The sequence below is a fragment of the Rutidosis leptorrhynchoides genome, chromosome 2, assembly GCF_046630445.1.
Source record: "Rutidosis leptorrhynchoides isolate AG116_Rl617_1_P2 chromosome 2, CSIRO_AGI_Rlap_v1, whole genome shotgun sequence".
NCBI classification, from domain to species: domain Eukaryota; kingdom Viridiplantae; phylum Streptophyta; class Magnoliopsida; order Asterales; family Asteraceae; genus Rutidosis; species Rutidosis leptorrhynchoides.
In genome coordinates this window covers 414525842-414546942 of record NC_092334.1, presented here as the reverse complement: position 1 = coordinate 414546942, position 21101 = coordinate 414525842, and the positions used below count along the sequence as shown (strand labels likewise).

The 21101-nt window shown below is 35.6% G+C and overlaps 1 protein-coding gene across 1 annotated transcript; it reads right to left on the bottom strand.

Annotated features, from left to right (window-relative positions):
* Positions 1 to 18599: 18599 nt before the first annotated feature.
* LOC139889160 (uncharacterized) lies at positions 18600 to 20264 on the bottom strand. Its single transcript, XM_071872123.1, has 4 exons — positions 19830 to 20264; positions 19570 to 19648; positions 19415 to 19482; positions 18600 to 19214 (listed from the first exon to the last, which is right to left on the bottom strand). Exons 1-4 carry the CDS (start codon positions 20262 to 20264, stop codon positions 18600 to 18602), a joined length of 1197 nt encoding a protein of 398 aa, XP_071728224.1.
* Positions 20265 to 21101: the final 837 nt, after the last annotated feature.

Genomic DNA, 21101 nt, shown 5'->3' with positions numbered 1-21101 from the left:
AAAGAATTGCAATCTTATTTTGGGTGATAATAACACTAAGGAATTAGCACAACTACGTGTTAAACGTTTACTCAGTTTCCGAGAGTTTTTCAGATGCATAACTATATGCATAAGTTCTTTCTTTCGTAGGTATCATGTGGTTGGTTCATCTCCTCGATTGAGGTGTTTTCAAGAATTATGAAAGGTTTGAACGCAGACTGTAATCGTCAAGATACAAATGAGGTTTAAGATGAAATCAAGTGGCAAACTTGAAGAATTGTTTAATTTCATAAGTTATAATCAATATTTTAATTAATTTTAATTGTCCAATCTTAGTAGTCCGCAGTTAGCAGTCCAATAATTCATATTCATATACAATTTAATATATAATATTCGAATTAATTAATACGTATCGTGACCCGTGTACATGTCTCAGACTCGATCACAACTCAAAGTATATATATTATTATAGAATCAACCTCAACCCTGTATAGAGAACTCGATCATTACTGCATATAGAGTGTCTATGGTGATTCCAAATAATATATATAGATGCGTCGATATGATATGTCAAAACCTTGTATACGTGTCCCGATATTTAAAGTGCGTAAAATAAATACAGAAATTAAATGACAATAAATAAAATTGCGAGAATGTAAATTGCGATAATTAAATTGCGATAAATAAAATGTAATACGGAATTAACAGTTAGCTAGGAACAGTTAGCTAGGATTTTGTTAGCGTGGTTTCTTAACAAAATTTCATATTGTCAATTAGTCTGTTTCTAATCAATTTTTATTGTGTCCATTATTTCTTCATTATGCCACTTGTTGAATTCTGATAGATCAAAATCCAAGTTTGAAATTGAATGAAATGGTTATTCTATGGTGAACGGATTCGTATAGCTGTGGTTGTAAGTAGGATTGTAAATGACTGTTGAATCAGATTTGAAGAATATACAGTGTAACTTATTAATGCGAAATCTAAATATTCCTCGGGTATTACCTACCCGTTAAAATATTTTCACCATTAACAGTTTGTACAATAAAAATTTTAATTACAATCTTTATGAAAACATATATACATATATATTTTCCTTCAGACGTAACTATGGATTTAATGAGTCAATGTGATATTAAACTCCTCAGATTTACGGCTAGAACTAGAGTACATAATCTCTAAAATATTAGAGATTACATTATCACCATGAAGGACGAAGATAAATGATGTAGAACGATTCGCAGATTGATGATTATGCTCGAGGTACATAATGAGATGTTGAGGCATGTGATGTTGAAACTTGGGTTGTTGGTGGTACTGGTGTTGCAGGTGATGTTGCTGAAGCTGGTACGTTTTGCACCATACTTTTCAGGGCTACAACTCGAGCGCGAAGCTCATTGACTTCGTTTATTATACCGGGATGATTGTCGATCGGAACAAGCGGATGACTAAGGTTTAGAATTTTTGAGATAGTATATAATCATGTTGAGATATTCGGGAAATAAGGGTGAAAATGGTGTTTCGGTGTGGTTCGTTGGTAAGTGCTTCAGGTTCTTCACCAAGAGGTGAATTTGGTTGATGGAAAGGATTGCCTTCTTCTCGTCTCCATTAATTAAGTCATCTACAAACTTATCATATGAATTGGGGATGGTTTGTTGGTTGATTCATTCTGGTGACGCTGCTTTCAGGGCTTAGGTTAATGTCCACGTCGGAATAGCTGTCGGAAGAACTATCGGAATAGCTATCGGAGTTCGAGGGACTCGAACTGGTTGAAGGATTCATCTCGTACAATCAGATGAAGAATTTTTGATAAGAAATAGATTATAGGATGTAGATTAGTACCTTGCAATACATAATTTATATATGCATATATAATACTAATATTCCATAAGTTACGGAGGAATATACGGAGTATGTCAGGCAGAGTTTACAGTAGTAGATATGCTAAGATATGAATTAGCAGATATGCTAAGATATGAATTTTGTCTATACACTAATCATGCAGTCAATGCAATAAGATGTGTCTAGACTAAGGATGATAAGTAAGTGATTCTCTAAGAATGATAAACAGGTAATTTTTCGACACGAAATGATAAGCAAAACTTTTGACATGCAGACACGGTCGAAGTCCAGACTCACTAATGCATCCTAACAACTATCAGTTAGAACACTAATGCAAGACCCGGTTCGCTAAGACCACCGCTCTGATACCAACTGTAGAGACCCGTCCAAATCCATCCGGACGAAGTCCATATCGATTACAAACGATTCACAACAGTTGATTACATCGCGAGGTAATTGACCTCTATATGATAAATTTTACAAACATTGCATTCGTTTTTAAAAGACAAACTTTCGTTACATCGACAGTTGACAGGCATGTAAAGCATTTCATAATATATCCAAATATAATTGACTTAATAATAATCTTGATGAACTCAATGACTCGAATGCAACATCTTTTGAAATATGTCATGAATGACTCCAAGTAATGTCTCTAATATGAGCAAATGCACAGCGGAAGATTTCTTTCGTACCTGAGAATAAACATGCTTTAAAGTGTCAACCAAAGGGTTGGTGAGTTCATTAGTTTATCATAAAGAATCATTTCATAATTTTAATAGACCACAAGATTTCATACTTCCATTTCTCATAATCATACGTCCCATGCATAGAGACAAAAATATCATTCATATGGATTGAACACCTGGTAACCGACATTCACAATATGTATATAAGAATATCCCTATCATTTCGGGATCCTCCTTCGGACATGATATAAATTTCGAAGTACTAAAGCATCCGTTACTTTGGATGGGGCTTGTTGGGCCCGATAGATCTATCTTTAGAGTTCGCGTCAATTAGGGTGTCTGTTCCCTAATTCTTAGATTACCAGACTTAATAAAAAGGGGCATATTCAGTTTTGATCATTCAACCATAGAACGTAATTTCGATTACTTGTGTCTATTTCATAAAACAGTTATAAAAGTTGCGCATGTATTCTCAGCCCAAAAATATAAAGGGTAAAAAGGTAAATGAAACTCACGCATATAAATTTTGTAAAACAGTTAATAAAGCATTTGCATATATTCTCAGCCCAAAATGTATATAAAAAGGGAATAATGAAACTCACAATACTGTATTTTGTAGTAAAAATACATATGACATCACTGAACATCTGAACAATGCAGGGTTAGCCTCGGATTCATGAACCTATATCATTTATGTATATATTAACACCCATATTGTAATCGAACAAAATTTATATCATTTTTATGTTAATAACCTATATGTTTTCATATATTCATTTTATGTATTTAAAATAAATAAAAATATAAATTTTGTTATGTTATGTGTATCAAATATGTTTTTGTATATATTTATATTACAATAATACTAAAATAATATTAGTAATGATAAAAATAATAATAATGATAATAGAGTTAAAATTTATACTTTTAGTATTAATAATAAAGATGGTAACTTTAGTGAAAATGATACTTTTAATTAAAATGTTAATTTTAATAATAATGAACACTAATAATAATAACTATAAAAATAATAATTTTACTAATAATAATAATGATACTTTTAGTAACACTAGAAATTTTATGAAAAGCTAAGTTTAATAATAATGATACTACTAATAGTTTTACTAATATCAATAATCCTAATCATATTACTAGTAACTCTTACTCTAATACTAGTTATAATAATAATAATGATAATAATAATACCTTAAATATGTTGTAGCTTCCACGGTTGATAAAAATGTGTCACTATCCAGATTCGAACCCATGACCTCTCACTTATCGAACATGGACCCAAACCATTGAACCATTATTTAGTTTCTGTATTTAACTCGATCAAGTATTTAATTAATGTGTATGAAACTGTTCTATTTTCATTATACTTCCATCATCATATCCTAACCCTCAGCATAACCATCATCAACATTATATCAACATTATATCCGTATCATTATCTAACATCATCTAATTGACATCGCCTATATCATTATCTAATCATCATTGATATATATCATCATCTTTCATCATGGTAACCTCATCATCTACTTAACAATAATAATACTGTGTAATAATAATACATTCAAATGAAGGTGGGCTTACTTCGGCCCAAAAGAATTTAGCAGCCCATTTATGAACCAAACATAGCAGTCCAAATTCGATAGTCCAAGTGAGTTTTAATTTAATCCCTTAAACAGCCCAGTTTATCAAAAATAACAAAAAAGCTCGATTAGTTTGCAGGTGCATGTAATAGGATTCGGTTCTCCCATCTTTTTCTTTCTTTTTTTTTATCTGTTTTATAATACAGATGTACTCCATATTCCTTTTTGTCGGCCAGTATCAATTTAAAATAGGAAATAGTAATATAAAACTCTTGATGAGAAGAGTTGTTCGATCAAGAACCAGCAATTTAAAAAGGAGTATAAAAAATATTTTATTTTTCTCTTAACACCGTAGCCATACTTCTCTGTATTGGTGTTCGAAAGAAGTAGAAACAGAAACAAGCGAATAGCAGTGAGGTTTGTAGGGATCGTTTGGACTGAAACATAAAACATATGCATCGTTTAACAGTTCCGGTGGTTTTGGTGGTGGTTGTTGGGTTTAAGTGGTGGTGATGATGGTTGTTTTTAAACGAAAACAGAAAAATATATTGAAGTGGTTTTTGATGGTATTTGATAGTCATGGTGGTTCATGGTGTACTTCATGATGGGGTTTTGGGTTTACTTTCGAATAGAAAATAAGGAATCCATACAGCATCAGGTTTGATGGTTGGTGGAAGTTGTTGAAACCGAAACATAAATATAGCGGTCTCAATTGGCTGTAAATCAAGCAGCAGGAAATAATTGGGTGTTGTTCTTGGGCAGTTTATGTTTGAGAGAGAGAGTTAGAGAGAGAGAGAGAGAAAAGAGAGATGAAAGAGGTGGTTATGGTGAGGTGGGTTCTCGAAGATGAAGGTGAAGAAAGGTGGACGGCTTCGTTTGGTGTGACCGAATAAGATGGTGAGGGTACCGATGGTTTTTTTGAAGTTGTGGTGAGTTTATGGTGGCGTTTTAAATGATGAAGATGGGGAGGATTATAGGGTGGTAGTGATGAACGGTGGTGATGGAGGATGCCGATGGTTGAGGACGATGGTACTAGGTGGTTGTATTTCGGTGGTGATTAGATGATGGCTCACAATTGTTTACAGTTGAAGTGGCAATCAAACAAAGAGATGAAGCAAGGTGATGGTTGTGTGCTTGTTCGATTAGGAAAAGAAACAAGAGAGGGTGAGGTAGATGGTGGTAATCGATGGTTGTGATCAAGGGCGGTTTAGGTTTCATGAAGAAGTAATCAAAATTAAGAATGGTGATAGGTCTTGTGGTTTAGGTTAGTGTTAATCTCCATTAACATATTGGTGTAGGTATATATCTATATACACTTAGGTATGAGTGATAATGATTTGTTAAAGAAGTCAAAAAGGAACCACAGTTTACAATCCGTGAAATCTATTTGTTTGAATTGTATGTGTGTGATTCTCATTTGTGCATATATTATATTTAGGTAAAGTATAGAGATAGTTTGGTGGTTGATCAAACACTCCCGAAAGTGAAAACAAGATTGGCAGTAATTGGGGAAAGATAATTTGTTCAGTATACCATCTATCTATATGTATCTTTATATAACTAATATAATAATAATAATTAATAATAATATAATACTAAATATGAATGCACAAAAAATAATAATAATGAATTGATAGGTAATAATATTTATTTCTTCTAAGTTATCTTTCATAATATTTAAATCACATAATATTTCTCTAATATATTTGATTTACAATATATAATTATTTACATGTATAGTTATTTACATATACATTTCTATTTATGTCTAAAAGTTCGCGAATCGTTGGAAATAGTCACAGGGTAATTTAATATGTATGATAACAGTTCAAACTTTTTGAGACTTAACATTACAGACTTTGCTTATCATGTCGAAATCATATAAAGATTAAGTTTAAATTTGGTCGGAAATTTCCGGGTCATCACACAATACTTCATTATTTATTCTTATATATATTTCCTTAGTGAATCATGCTGATACTCATTGAACTCTTGCTAACTTCGTAAGATATGAATGTTGTTTCCCAGTAAGCTTCGAGTACATTGAAGATGAAAGTGTAAAATCAAACATATTATTGAATAATACACTTGGTTTATTATAAAACGAAATTCATTGTATTGAAACATGGATTGTAGTTAATGATGATTAAGTTGCTGACGAAGGACGTACATCATTGCATATTTGTAGTATGAATTTAAACGAGTAGTATCTACCCTTTTTTAATTCATACTTAATAGCTTAGTACGAAACGATTTATTTTGGTTTCCGAATTCATATATATAAAATATTTATATAAATTCTTCAGAAGAATGAGTTAATACTTCATAACTCGTTGATGCAATATACGCGTTATTGATGATGTCCACGGTGATTCTTGAACTGGTGGAGCTTGTGATGTTAAAGTTGCTGACGATTCTAACAATATTGACAACACTGACTGTGTTGGTGAGGCTAAGGGTACTGCTGATGCTGTTGGTAAAACAAGTCTAGCTTGTACCTTACGCATCATTCTTGTCGGGGTTTCTACTCTTCCTTTTATCATTTCTGTCCACTCATCTGATTTATGGTTAAGGCAGAAATAGGTAATCTCTATGTCTTTAGAGATTACATAATCACCATAGAATGTTTCTCCGATGAAGTTATGAATCAATACTTCATCGTTTATTGTTGTTGGTACTTCTTGGTATCTATGGTGCGTGTGACGTTGATATCCGAGGAACGGATGGTGATATTGAGGTGTGTGATGCGGATGTGATTGTTGGTGGTGATGATGGTGATAACGTTGATGCTGGTGATGCTGCTGGTGCTGAGGGTATTGAGGCTTGCTATGTTGATGTTATTGACGGTACTGGTTATGCTGCTGATGCTGCTGATGGTGTTTGTAACCTTCGTACCGTATTCTCCAAAGCCACTACCCGAGTGCGAATCTCGTTGACTTCTTCTATTACACCGGGGTGATTGTCGGTTGGGACGAGCGGATAAATAAAATCTAGAATTTGATGTAGTATATAATCGTGACGAGATACTCTGGAAATGAGAGAGAAAATGGTTTCTCGAACAGGTTCGCCGGTAAGTGCTTCAGGTTCATCGTCAAGAGGGCAATTTGGTGGATGGAAGGGATCACCTTCTTCTTGTCTCCAGTGATTGAGGAGGCTACGAACCCATCCCTAATCCATCCAAAATAGATGATGACTGATTGGTTGATCCATTCCGGTCACACTGCTTTCGGAGCTTGAGTGGTATTCCATATCGGAATCCGAGGGACTTCAACTAGTGACGAGTTCCATTTCGTATGATTGAATAAAGGATTTTTCGATATGAAATGATTTTCCGGCTATCGGGTGGTATTCTAATTATATAGAATATCCACATATATAGAACAAAAGATCTCATAGATTACGGAGGAATTTACGGAATATGTCAGACAAAGTTTACAGTAACAGATACGCGAAGATATGAATTAGCAAATACGCTAAGATATGAATTTTGTCTATACACCATTCATGCAATGAATGTAGTAAGACGCGTTTAGACTTAAGATGATAAGAAGGTAATTTCCTACAGATGATAAGTAGATGATTTTTGACACAAAATGATAAGCAAAATTTTGACATGCAGACACGGTCGAAGTCCAGACTCACTAATGCAACCTAATAACTTATCAGTTAGACACACTAATGTAGACCTGGTTCACTAAGACCACCGCTCTGATACCACATGAAACGACCCGACCCAATCCATAGGGATGAATACAATAACATATGATTACATTGCGAGGCATTTGACCTCTATATGATACGTTTTATAAACATTGCATTCTTTTGAAAAGATATACCATAAATGAATATTTAAAATTTAATGTTTTCGACATCTGATGATTTCTACATATAGACAATCACCGTAAATAACAGTTTACAAGAATACTTCCGTTGAAAATGCAGTCAAAATAAATACACGGTGATGATTTTGTGAATGCAATGCTTCCTCGAATAAAACATGTATGACTCCATGCACATGGTTTCTCTAACATATATTCAAACAGCGGAAGACTTCTAGGAACCTGAGAATAAACATGCTTTAAACGTCAACATAAAGTTGGTGAGATATAGGTTTAATGCTAGCAGCGTTATAAATATAGACCACAAGATTTCATATACATAAACGTTTTAATAAAAATATTCTAAGTGATCGAGCACTTGATAACCATACTTAACATTTAATCAACGTCGCATATTCCCTTTATTATGAAATCTCACTACACTGTACCAAGTGTAGTCACCGAAACGAAGTACTGTGCAACCGTTGAATACTGGTCGTCCAGTCCGATTGGGGTTGTCATGCCCGATAGATCTATCAACAGGATTCGCGTTTACAATACCTCATGTAAATAGTAGTTACCAAGCTACATGGAAGTATGCCAGTGGTACAACTCAACGTAGAATATATTTTTTTATCACTTGTGTCCATAACGTAAATCATAAAGTATTCTCATCCCGAAATATTTAGAGTTTAAAAGTGGGACTATATACTCACTTTTGCCTTGAAGGTATTTAACTCGACTTGGTCTCCGATAGATATCACGAACCTAACCATATATATATAATATATCAACATATTTTCTTTTCAAGTATTCATTACATATATATATATATATATATATATATATATATATATATATATATATATATATATATATATATATATATATATATATATATATATACTTATAATACTTTTAATATTTTCTTAGTCCGTAGTTAGCAGTCCGATGTTAGTGGTCCACAATTAGTTGCTCAATAAAATAAATAAAGACCCCATCGTATTCGTATTGATCAGAATTAATCTCGACCCATGGTACCATGTTATCAAATAACGTGTTGCGTACATAAAGTACCGTGTTGTCAAATGACGTGTTGCGTACAATCATGAGGTCTTATGATTAATCTTCTCGTGTTGTTTACGGGTGGTCCTAAAATATATAAAATCAAATCATAAGTAATTATATATAAAATATCACATTAATTAGAAAAGATATGATTAATTTACTTTATCTCCAAATATTTTCGTAGCTAAACTAGCTTCGGATACCCAATCTTGTTTTAGTCGTAGTTTCTTCATTACAACTCCGTTTTTGTTGGTTCAACTTGCCACTTCCTTAGATCGAGTCAAATTTTAAGAATATGAACTGAAAATACCTTAGTTTGTATTCAAAATCACATGTTATAGGTCAAACTTTGGTAAAACTTATGAAAGTGATCATTTTCCATCATAAAAACAACATTTAATGATCATTTTTCTAAAAATACTTACACTTTGAGTTAAACCATGAAATTTTTATGTGTTAACATATTCATAAGAAATATCATTTTTCCAGAACATGAACTTCCAATTCAAAGTTCAAGATGGTTTTTAATTATCCAACCCAAAACAGCCCCCGGCTGCACTCCGACGACGTAGATTCAGTTTTTAAGGTGTTCTTTGTAAAACCAAGTTATATCTTGTTAATTTAGCATATCATTATGATATATTATAGGTCTTGAAGTGTTTTAAAAGTTAAGTTAGAAGGATCTATTTAGTTTGCAAACAAGTTTGAAATCATTCAAACTATGTTCTTGTTGTTAAAATTTTACAACATAAAATAAGATAGCTATATAATTATGAATCAAACAAGATTATGAACAAGGTTACTACCTCAAGTTACTTGGACAAAGTTACTGTAAGAGATAATAAAAAATCTTGGAATAAAAGAGTGGTGGAGTTAGATCAAAAGGTTAGAAGTATACTTCTTCAAATGGGTGGTTATTTTGATATGTTCTTGAAAGAGTTTTCTTATGGTGTTTAAGGCTTGTAATTGAAGCTAAATGATGGGGAAAATGCTTGGAGATGATCAAGTATGAAGTTAGGAGTATTTTGAGAGAGAAATGAGGGTGTAGGTATGAGAAAATGGAGTGAAGAAATGGTGTTCATTCATAAAAATGTTTTTAGTTTATAAAGAAAGAAAAGGATTCCTAATTTAGTTTTCTTACTAATAATTCATGCTACTTGAAAAATCCTAGTTACCTCATATCTAGGGCACTAATAATTTTGATTAGGATGTTGATTTGATGTGTATATACCAATAGTAAATACATATTGAAGCTGGGTATGATACGGGTACATATACCCCAGATATACGTATAGAAATCTTGAGGAAACGGAATGAGAATTCAAATATAGCTATCTTTTATGAATTTACTTATATTGTTTTATGTATTTAAGTCCTTAAAAAGTGATTAAATACATTATATATACGATACATGTATAAGCATTATAGGTTATAAGTATATATATCAAAGAATGTTACGTATAGTTATCGTTTTGAAAACTTAAGTTAGTAGTTTCAAAATATACTTATAACTCATTGTCATTAGTACACAATGAGATGTTAAACCATCCTTAGATCATGTTAAATATATATAAATGCATATATATACACAAACATATAATTATCGTATGTTATATAGTTCGTGATATCATCGGTCAAATTGGACGGTCAAACGTTGTGTAAAACTCTTTTCAAAAACACAAGTCTCAACAATTTGGATTGCTTATCATGTTGGTAAGGTTTAATTTATGTAAATATTAATCTCATAAGTATAAAACGATTGGAAAAATCCGGGTCGTTACACATTTCGCCCGACCTTGTGTCGTAATCGGTTAATTGATACAACTTACTTGTTTAGGTCAAGGCTAAGCAACTTTCATGCACACATTTACTTTGTGAAGTACATTTATACTCGTGCACTCGAGGTGAGATCATAGTCCCATCTTTCAACAAATTTTATGCTTTAAACTATGGGATGAGAAACATATACGTATCATACTTTTACACTTTGAACACAAGTACGAAAATGAACATTCCACGTACGGGTTTGAACAAAAATTCTCAATTTAATTATCATTAGTTACACTTGCAGGGTGTAAACGAGAACTTATATTATGTGATCATATGGGCTTGACTAGCCTCATTCGGACGGTTCGCTACCGTTAGCGGATGAAATATATTTTCGGGTCTAGTGTATGTTCTAACACTACGCAAAGGGTGCAAAACAGTTAAGTTTGATAATTGGGTGCCCGCGATACAACCAACAACTTTGGAATGCAAATGATTTTGATAATCATCTTATATTAAATCTTGTGGTTCAAATACAATGTTTACTAAAACACCTATGATTTCACCAACGTTTTTCGTTGACAGTTTTCTATATGTTTCTCAGGTTCATACATGGCTATTTGATACATGCTTCCGCGTACACTTATACTTGCTTGGAGTCAAGCATACATGCATACACTCTGATTTCTTGCTTGGACTCAAGCATACATACATGCATACGCTAGTGATAGCACCTTTGGTTTCAAACATATTGTTTACATACTTACGCTATTTATAGCAACCGTGATTTTAAACTAATTATGTCGCAATTGATTTCATTTATACTTTGTACCTTTGTAAACTTAAACTCGTTGTCGAACGGTTTTGTAAACTAAACTTTGCAAGTCTTATACGTTTCAAATGAATGCGACATCATTTCGGTCAAACGAGTATCATATAGGGACTGCAACCACGTAACGAGACCTAAGTTAGCGGCGCCGTCAATGACGATTTTGTCGGGTCGCTACATGATTCTTGCTTTTTTCTTGTTTTATTACTTGATTATATGTAATGATCAATGCTTTAATCTCTAATTGCTTTATATGATTATTATGTTTGATTTAAGATAATAGTTGTGAAATTATTGCTGAATCTAGACTACATTGTTGTTGATTTACATGATTCTAGTGATTAATTGCATAAACTAAAACTTTGAAAATCTAGGGTTCTTCAATTTGGGGCTTTTTGTAATCGGTCGATTGAGATGCAATTTGGTGATGTCTAGGGTTAATTGCTAGTCTACCATCTTAATAATGTCATTTATCCCTTAAAATTGGTGACTCTTTGCTATAAACTTGAAAATTAGGGTTTATGATTTTAGGGTTTGACTAGCTTTGACTTTTGACTTTTGAATTAGTTGATTTGAAATATGGAGCATCATGTCCTATAGTTTTAATGCGTATTCTCGATATGCTTGCAATGTTAATTGGGATGCTAAAATTACACCTATTTGATATGTCCGAATTAACCATTGTATTATCCTTGCACATTGACTATTTGGCCTAAGCATGATAAAATTGGATCCTTTATGTGATGAATTGTTATGATTGATTAACGTGCTTAAATGTAGGGGTGAGCTAACCCCTTAGTTGAGTTGCTTGTGGTATGATAACATTAATGCTAATTTGGTGCAACATGGGTTTTGTTTTGTTATTTTCATTCTATTTTAGGGCGGAGGTAAAAGTAAAAGCAAGGGAAAGGAGAAACAAGTAGAGGGTGGCACAAAACGCCAAAAGGCAATTAGGGCTTAACGGGTTTGCCAAGAACAACTATCCAATAACTCTCCCGACCCAACATGCCATGACTCTCCATCTCATGACGAGGAAAGAGACCAAGGTCATTACTTACACCCATGGCTTCAAGCCATTTTTGACTTGGAAAGGGAGGAGGTATGGCATAAGAGATTAACTGCCCGACTTTCCAAACCGATAAATGTGCAAAAAAACATTGATTGGGAACCCTTGAAGAAAATAGGCAAGTATACCAACTTGTTGAAATGTGTCATAGTTTACCCGGACCCCACAAACAAACAACAAACAATAAGCCCATGGTGGCCACTTTTTATCATGAGAGAAACCACATACCCAACTCTCACAATGGGGTTTCTCACAACTATGGACTTTAAACCATACCCAAGTTTGATTACAGATTCTAACTATATGACCTTGTGTTTGGGGGGAATGGAAAGAAATTTAAGCATGCTGGAATGGATTAGGATTCTAGGGATCTATCAGGAATACATTCATGACCCTGATTTGTTGTGGGCTTATTTGAGAAATTGCCAAGTTATGCTTTCTACCTTTGACTTTGACCAAAATTGGGGCCTCATGGCCGAGGACCATTCAATCCTGGGAAAACATCTATGACAAACATTAAGTCTCTTGTCCGATGAATGATCCACATGGTCGTCTCAAGAGTGATCAATAGCCGAGCCAAAAATTATGAGAAGATGTCCTACCTTGATGTTTGGCTTAATCATTACATCTATAATGGTTGGAATACCCACATTCCAAACCTAATCACCTCCATCCTTAATGTTGAGGATAGTTCTAAGGCTTTAAAGCCTTCAGCGGGTGGCCATTATGTGACCTTTATTGTCAAATACTTGAATATCAATCTTGAGGGTTTAAAAAGTGGGAAGCAGGAGGCTAAGAAAATGAACATGAATGACTATCTTGGTTGTAATATCTTGAGAAAAGAGGAAAATAGGTGTGATGTTTAGAGGAGGAGCCACACCAAGCCGAACACAAACCCAAACCCAAACCCATGAGATCGACCAAACTTAAGCCGGGGGTAGTGGGAGTTTTAGTGCACCAACTCAAGGGGGTTTAACCTTAGTCCGCAAGATCGAGAATATCTTAGTGGTGAATTTGGTGGGGTGAACCGACGTCTCTATGGCATTGAGTACACCCAAGCAGGACATACCCGGGATATCAATTGGTTATGTCATTCAGTTGAGATCATCAAAATGACCCCCAAAGCGTCGCTTCCCCATCGTGAACCATGGAGCCCTTTTGTAAATTCAATTCCACAACCACCATATCCAACTCCTTACAATTATGATTACGCGATGCAACGTGCACAAGACATGTACAATGCACAACAATGGCACTTAGATGAACGTGAACGTGAACGTCAAGAGGAGGAGGAGCAAAGGATGGCCGAAATGGGCGGTCAAAGTAGAGGTCCAAGCGGTTGGTCATATTGGAACTTTTGGCAATAAATAGAATGGTAACTAATGGTTTGGTGTTTGGTTCTTGTTTATGAAACTTTGATGAACTTGTGGTTTTGTTGAACTTGTTTTAAAACAATTGTTTTGTAATAATTGTGGGTGGATGATTTGGGAAGTTTAGATAATTTGATGATGTTTGAGTTAATTAGGATGCATGATGAAACAATTTAGCTTTTAGTTGTTCATGGTTGATGGATGGTAGTTAATTGTATCCGGAGGGTATGTGATTTTCGGATAAAACAATGATGAATTTGAACTTCGTTTGTAATAATTTCACACTTGCTAGGATCATTATGTTTATATTCATTCTTGTTATGCGTATGGTGTTGATGAATGCGTTGATCTAGTGGTTGTGCATGTGTCTTTGATAATCATTACTATCTTATGCTTGTTTGTTAAAGTATGAAGACTATCATTTGTTTGTGATTATAACAATTTGGTTGTTTGGTTGAGAAAGTTATTATGCTTGTGAATGTTTGGATTATTTTTGTGATGACGTTGGACTTTGTGATCTTATTGTGGGTGCAAATACTCCCCCGAGTATTGCCCACACATTTTGTAACTTGTAAGCATACTTGAAATTGTAGGGAATGCCATATGTATTTTGCTCCTTCTTTCGGCTCAACAAGTGGTACAACAACATGCAAGCAATTTTTCGTGACCACGTTTATCTCGATGGGTGTCTACAAAGATCACTTGATCTAATTCCGATTTTAATTTCTTCTCTCTTCTATTCTATTTTCAAAATGCCCCTCATTTTTACTTATTCTATCGTTTAAATGCAATGAGGGCATTTCATCAAACTAAATGTAGGGGGAGAGTTAAAATCTCGGGTCATTTTGAACTTTTCAGTTAAACTCGTCACATACATTTATAAAGATAAAACTTGCAATGTTGATGAAAACTAATCTTTGGAACAAGTCTTTAGCCATTACACTAATTCAAATCATAAAATTTAAATGGCTAGAGCTTGTAAACTAGGGAAGTAAAGTCTTCCTTTTGTGTCATACTTGTAATTCCTAAGTGGGAGTAAAGTCTTCCACCTCTAAATGATTTTTGTGCTTAAAACGATGAATCAAAAGAAGAAGAAAAAAATCAATTCTTTTGCATGGGAGTTAAAGTCTTCCATGCATGTTGCACCAAAACCAAGTGCTTAAAGCTCATTGATTTAACACTTCCGGATGATTCAAGTCCATCCATGATAGGGAGTTAAGTCTCCTGAATATAAGTTTTACTTGGTGTGGGACACTTCCTAATCCACACCATTTTATATTGACATTGGTTGTCTCATCATTTCACGATGTCTTAACCGATGTATCATACCGAGGGAAGAGGAGCCACCGAGCTTCACCGTGTGTTATCTTTTTGATGAAGAGCAATGGCTTCGTACTAGTGTTGCTAGACAACACACGCCACAGCCAAAAGCTATGGCACCCTTGTGCTATCAATTAACGGAAAGGTAGTAACTACTTCCTACATTTTCTCAACATAAGCATAAAAGCTTGTTATGTGGGAAATAGATGAGTGAATAAAGCTTCGAGCTTTGACACTCCCGGGAGAGTCAAGTCCTCCCATTATCTCATTTTGGAAGTCAAGTCTTCCAAGCTTGGAATTAAAGTCTTCTAAGTTAAGTTGTGTTCCAAACTTGGGAGTAAGGTCTCTCAAGTCAAGTTGTACCAAAAAGACCTAAGCTTGGAAGTAAAGTCTTTCAAGTATCGCGCAATTGACCCAATGCCAATCTTACACCCAAGGTAGTTACTTTCTCATCGCCTTCGATACCGAAGGGTGTCACTTCGGTGATATGCCGGGAAAGTAGCTACCCGTGAGGCCGTCCCACCTCCGGGATGGCTTGTATGCACATCACTTTTATGAGCCCAAGATAGTTATTGTCTCATCGCCTTCGATACTGGAGGATAGTTCAATTCGGTGATATACCGGGGCAATAGCTATCCGTGCGGTTGTCCCAAAACCGGGATGGCTTTTGAATGCACAAAGCTTTTAAACAATAAAATTTTCGAAAAACTTGTCTAGTTACTTGGCTCGTTTTCTCTTTTCAAAAACAAAAATGGTTTTCTAAAAGCCTTTTCTTCCTTAAAGCTAAAACATTTTTCTTAAATAACTCATGTGACTTGGTGCTCCATCATTCTCAAAGAAGCTTGCGGGTAATCCTTGGCTAGGTGGTGATGAAATTGGGGCAAAAAGGTGAAGTCTTTGCGTGTAATGGTCTATTGAATGCACCTAGAAAGGTTTGCACTAAAAAGTTTGAATCTTGATATGCTTGTTCTTAAATTGCAAATCTTTGGGATATTTGAGCCTTTCTATGGAGCATGTCATTTGATGGTTCGTTTCAAGATGATTGATGATGTTAAGATGATTAGCCTAGGCTTGGATTGATGATTTTAAAGGATCTTGAGGATTTGGAACTTGAATTGAAAAGTGGTGTATCTTTGGAAGCTTACTAGAAGATTTAGTCAAGGATTGCCACCCTACCATCGCCCCACTTGATGAAATGAAGAATTGAAGAGGTTTAAAGGTCGATGCCTAAGTTTTTGCTAGTTTTTGAAAGAAGAAGAGGAGAATATGAGGTTATGCTTGGTCCTAAGCAATTGCAAGCGTTTGGAGATCATCCTAGCCATCAAAGTGCACTTTCATTAAGGTATCAATTTGTGCCCAAACTATCGCACTTTGGCTTTGATCATTTGTTGTTAATATTCTCCAAGTCTTGTTTATTTTATGCTTGCTTGAGGACAAGCAAGGTTCAAATGTAGGGGGTTTGATATTTCTCATTCACGCTATGTTTCTCACGCAATATCTACCTCGTTTCACTCGGTTTTCATATCCAAAGTGCTTAAAAAGATTATGATCTTGGGTTCAATTACGTTCTGAGTGCCTTTGCAGTTCTAATTGCAAAATTGGTGTAAATTTGACCAAAGTGTGCAAAATGATCAAGAAAACTACAAAGTGCTCATCCTGGCAATAAGAACGACATTCCATCATCAAGGAACGCCATTCCATCACCAAGAACGACGTTCTAAAGGCCATAATGACGTTCTACCTGAAAAATTTACAAAGGAAATGGAAGCAAAACAAGATGGAAATTCTAGCACGATTCAGGAATGATGTTCCTTTGAAAGAACGGCGTTCCACATTTGTTCAAGAATGACGTTGTGTTTTCCAAAACGGCGTTCCACATCTGAAGACCAAGAACGACGTTCCATAAAGTGGAACGACATTCCACCTGCGTTTTCTGGGCAGATTTTGAGGAGTATAAAAAGGAAGAGATGAGGGTTTCATCCATATCATTCACACAATAGAATAGTTCATGGTGGCTGATCTATTTTAGGGTTTCTTAGCTATTTTATTATGGTTTTCATCAAGTTTCCATCATCCATTCCATTCTACATCAAGGATTTGAAGATTGAATAAAGATCTAAAGCTTGTTCTTCATCATCTTCATCTTCTTCATCTAGTCACTTTTGTAATTTCATAAGTTTGGTACAATTTACTCTTGTTTATTGCTTAATCATGTTTAGATTAACTTTAATAGCTTGTATTGATTTAGTTCTAGCCATGATTGGCTAGATTTTATTATGTGCACTTGCTTATGAAGCTTGAATGCTATGGGTTGTTCATATTGATGATTATTGATTGTGCTTAGATGAATTTGTAGTTGATGATTGTGATTTGTCATTGGAATTAGTCAAAAGATCTTTTGTTATGATTGTTTTGGACTTGACTTTGATTATATAGGTTGTGTAGCATTCAAAGAGATTTGATTAGTGAAACAATTTGTACTTCTACACTTAGGTGATCTAGACAATCAAATTAGAGCTTTCAAGGGATTGAGGTTCTAGTTTGGGTTGGTAATCAATTGGTTCTTAGTCAACATAGTGAAGTTGGTTTTCTTAAGGGATTTTGATCACCAAGTAGTTTTAGGGGACTTTAACCTAGGCTAAGTACTTGTGATAATTGCATGATTCAACTAAGATCGATTGATATAAGCTTATAGGAATTTTCTAGTATTAATTTGATCACAATAACATCTGGTAGGGATACCAGTCCAATGTTTGAACACAATTAGACCTTAAGTGAACAAGGAACAACCCAAATGCTTCAAGTGGATTAAACGAGTGCCCATGCTTTTAATATTGATATTTACTTAATCACTTTAGTTCATCGTTTAATTAGTCTTCTTAATATCTTAACTTCAAAACCCCCCAATCAAACACAACCTAGGATGATTATAAGTTTACATAGATTCAACTAGCAATTACCACTCTCTTGGGACGAACTTTAAACAGAACACTTGCTAATTACAACTACCGAGTCATAGTTTCTCGTGAGTTTGTTTCATAGTTGAGTCAAAGTTTAATTCAATTATAAATCTAAAGAGTAGAAGTATGTGCATAAAAGGAAATAAAGCAAGCTCATCAGGGTGCGCAACCGATGTGAAGCTTTTCTTTATGTTCAGCCCTTGACACCAACTGCGAAAAGGTTCTCCTTCAAACTGCATTCCGTTATCGCTCACTATTTCATTAGGGATGCCGAACCTGCAGAAAATGCTTTCCTAAAAAAAATCCCCCACCTTTTTACTCGTAATTTTGTTCAGCGATTTTGCTTCTACCCATTTGGTGAAGAAATCAATATCAACTACCAAATAATCGGCGCTTTTGGACCCGGAGGGGAACGCTCCCACTATGTCGATAGCCCATTTGCAGAAGGGCCATGGCGGCGTTATGGGAATCATCTGGTGGCGTGGTGCTTTGCTGATGGGCGCATGCAATTGACATTCTTGACATACCCTTATCTTTTCAGCTGCATCGTTATACATGCCGAGCCAGTAATAGCCCAATCTTTTGATTTTCTCTGCCACCGTTCTAAAACTAGAGTGTAAAGCACAAGCTCCTGCGTGAACTTTGACTATGATCTTCTCGGCTTGCTTGGGCCCAACGCAGCGAAAGGTCAGCCCAAGATATGATTTCCTATACAAGACATCATCGTGCAAATCGTACATTGGAGCTTTGACTCTTATCTTTTTGGCTTCTTTGTCATTTTCAGGCAGCGACCCCATTTTCAAAAATTCAATGATGTTGGTCATCCAGCAATGCTCAGCTTCATCGATGACAGCTGTTAGTTGACTGGGTTCAATTGATTTCTTGAAGATTTGTTCGACTAAAACTTTCTTTTCAAGATGATTAACGTCAGCGCAGCCAGTTTACTCAATACATCCGCCTGCATGTTTTGACTCCGAGGTATTTGGCTTATCTTGAAATCATCGAACTCGCTGATCATGGAACGTGCAAGGGCAAGATATGCCTGCATTCCTTAGTCGTGAGCATCGAAAGTGACATTAATCTGGTTGGCGACTAGCTAGGAATCAACGTATGCTTGGATTTTCTTGACCCCAATCTTTTTAGCCAGCCTTACTCCTGCCAACAGGGCTTCATACTCTGCTTCATTGTTCGTCACTTTAAAGTTGAACCTAAGCTCATAAGTGTGTTACTCCTTATCGGGACCCGTGAGCAATAATTCTGCACCTGCTCCTTCCGGAACACTCGCACCATCAGTATACAACTCCCAAAGTTCAGGCGCTGATGGTGTAACCTTTTTTTGAATCTAGTGTAATAGGCATATCGGAAGTGGTTTCTGCTAGGTAATCTGCTAGTATCTGCCCCTTGACTGCGCTTCTGGCACAGAAGTTAATCTCGTGTTCTCCCTATTTGATCGCCCACTTCGTTAGACGTCCCGACATTTCTGGTTTATACAGGATTTGTTGGATAGGCTGATTTATCAATACCACTATAGGATGAGCTTGGAAGTATCGCCGTAGCCGTCGCAGTAATACGAGCGCGTATACGAACTTTTCAATCGGGCGATAGTTTAGCTCACTTCCAGTCGGTGCTTTACTCACGAAGTATATAGGTGTCTGTACTCCATCTCTTTCAGCAATCAGAACTGAGCTAAAGGCCTCTCGTGCAATTGCTAAATATAAGATAAGGGTTTCCCCAGCAATTGGTGAGGTTAAGGTGGGAAAGTTTTTAAGCAGCGCCTTCATTTCTTGAAATGCCTTTTCAGCTTCCTTGGTCCATTTAAAGTGGGACCTTTTGGCGCAATTCTTTAGCGTGCTAAAGAAAGGGAGCGATCTCTCAGCTGCCTTTGACAAGAATCTAGTTAACGCGACAAGCTTCTCGTTTAGACTTTGAACATTTTTCTTTTTTTTTGGAGATGACATGTTTTCAATGGCTTAAATCTTCATTGGGTTGGCTTTAATTCCTCTAGTGGTAATCACGTGTCCCAAGAGTGATCCTTCTTCTTCTCCAAAACTACACTTTGATGGTTTGAGCTTCATGTTAACGCTGCGCAGTGTATCGAAGGTTTCGAGGATGTCTGCTAGCAGTTTCTCCTCGTTGTTACTTTTGATGACCAAGTCATTGACATACGCTTCCAGATTGCGACCAATCTGCTTAGCAAAAGTTGTGTCGATCATGCGTTGATAAGTAGCGCTAGCGTTTTTGAGCCCTAGTGGCATCTTTGTGTAACAGTATATGCCATGGTATGTGTGAAATGCTATTTTTTCTTCGTCTTCTTCTACCATGGGGATTTGATGATAACCCTTGTACATCGTCTAAGAAGAACTTAAACCTGAATCCTGTAAGGGATTCGACCTTCCAATCAATTTATGGCAAGGGGTAGTTATCTTTCGGGAACGCCTTGTTAATATCTTTGAAGTCGACACACAGGCGCCACGATCCGTCGGCCTTAGGGACCAGGACGGGATTAGCCACCCACGTTTGATAATTGACTTTGCGCAAGAAATTTTCTTTGACCAACTTGTTTACTTCTCCGCACAACCATTCACTTCTGTCAAGCGCCATGGGCTTCTTCTTTTGCCGGACAGGTGTCATGTCTACGTTAGCATTAAGGTGATGTTGCACAACGTCGCGTAGAACGCCTATCATATCGGCGTCGCGCCAGTAGAGTACATCTAAGTTTGTATGTGAATGTTGCTCAACCTGGCTTGTGTTTCCTTTATCAAACCAGCTCCTATTTTTACTTTCTGATCCGGGTA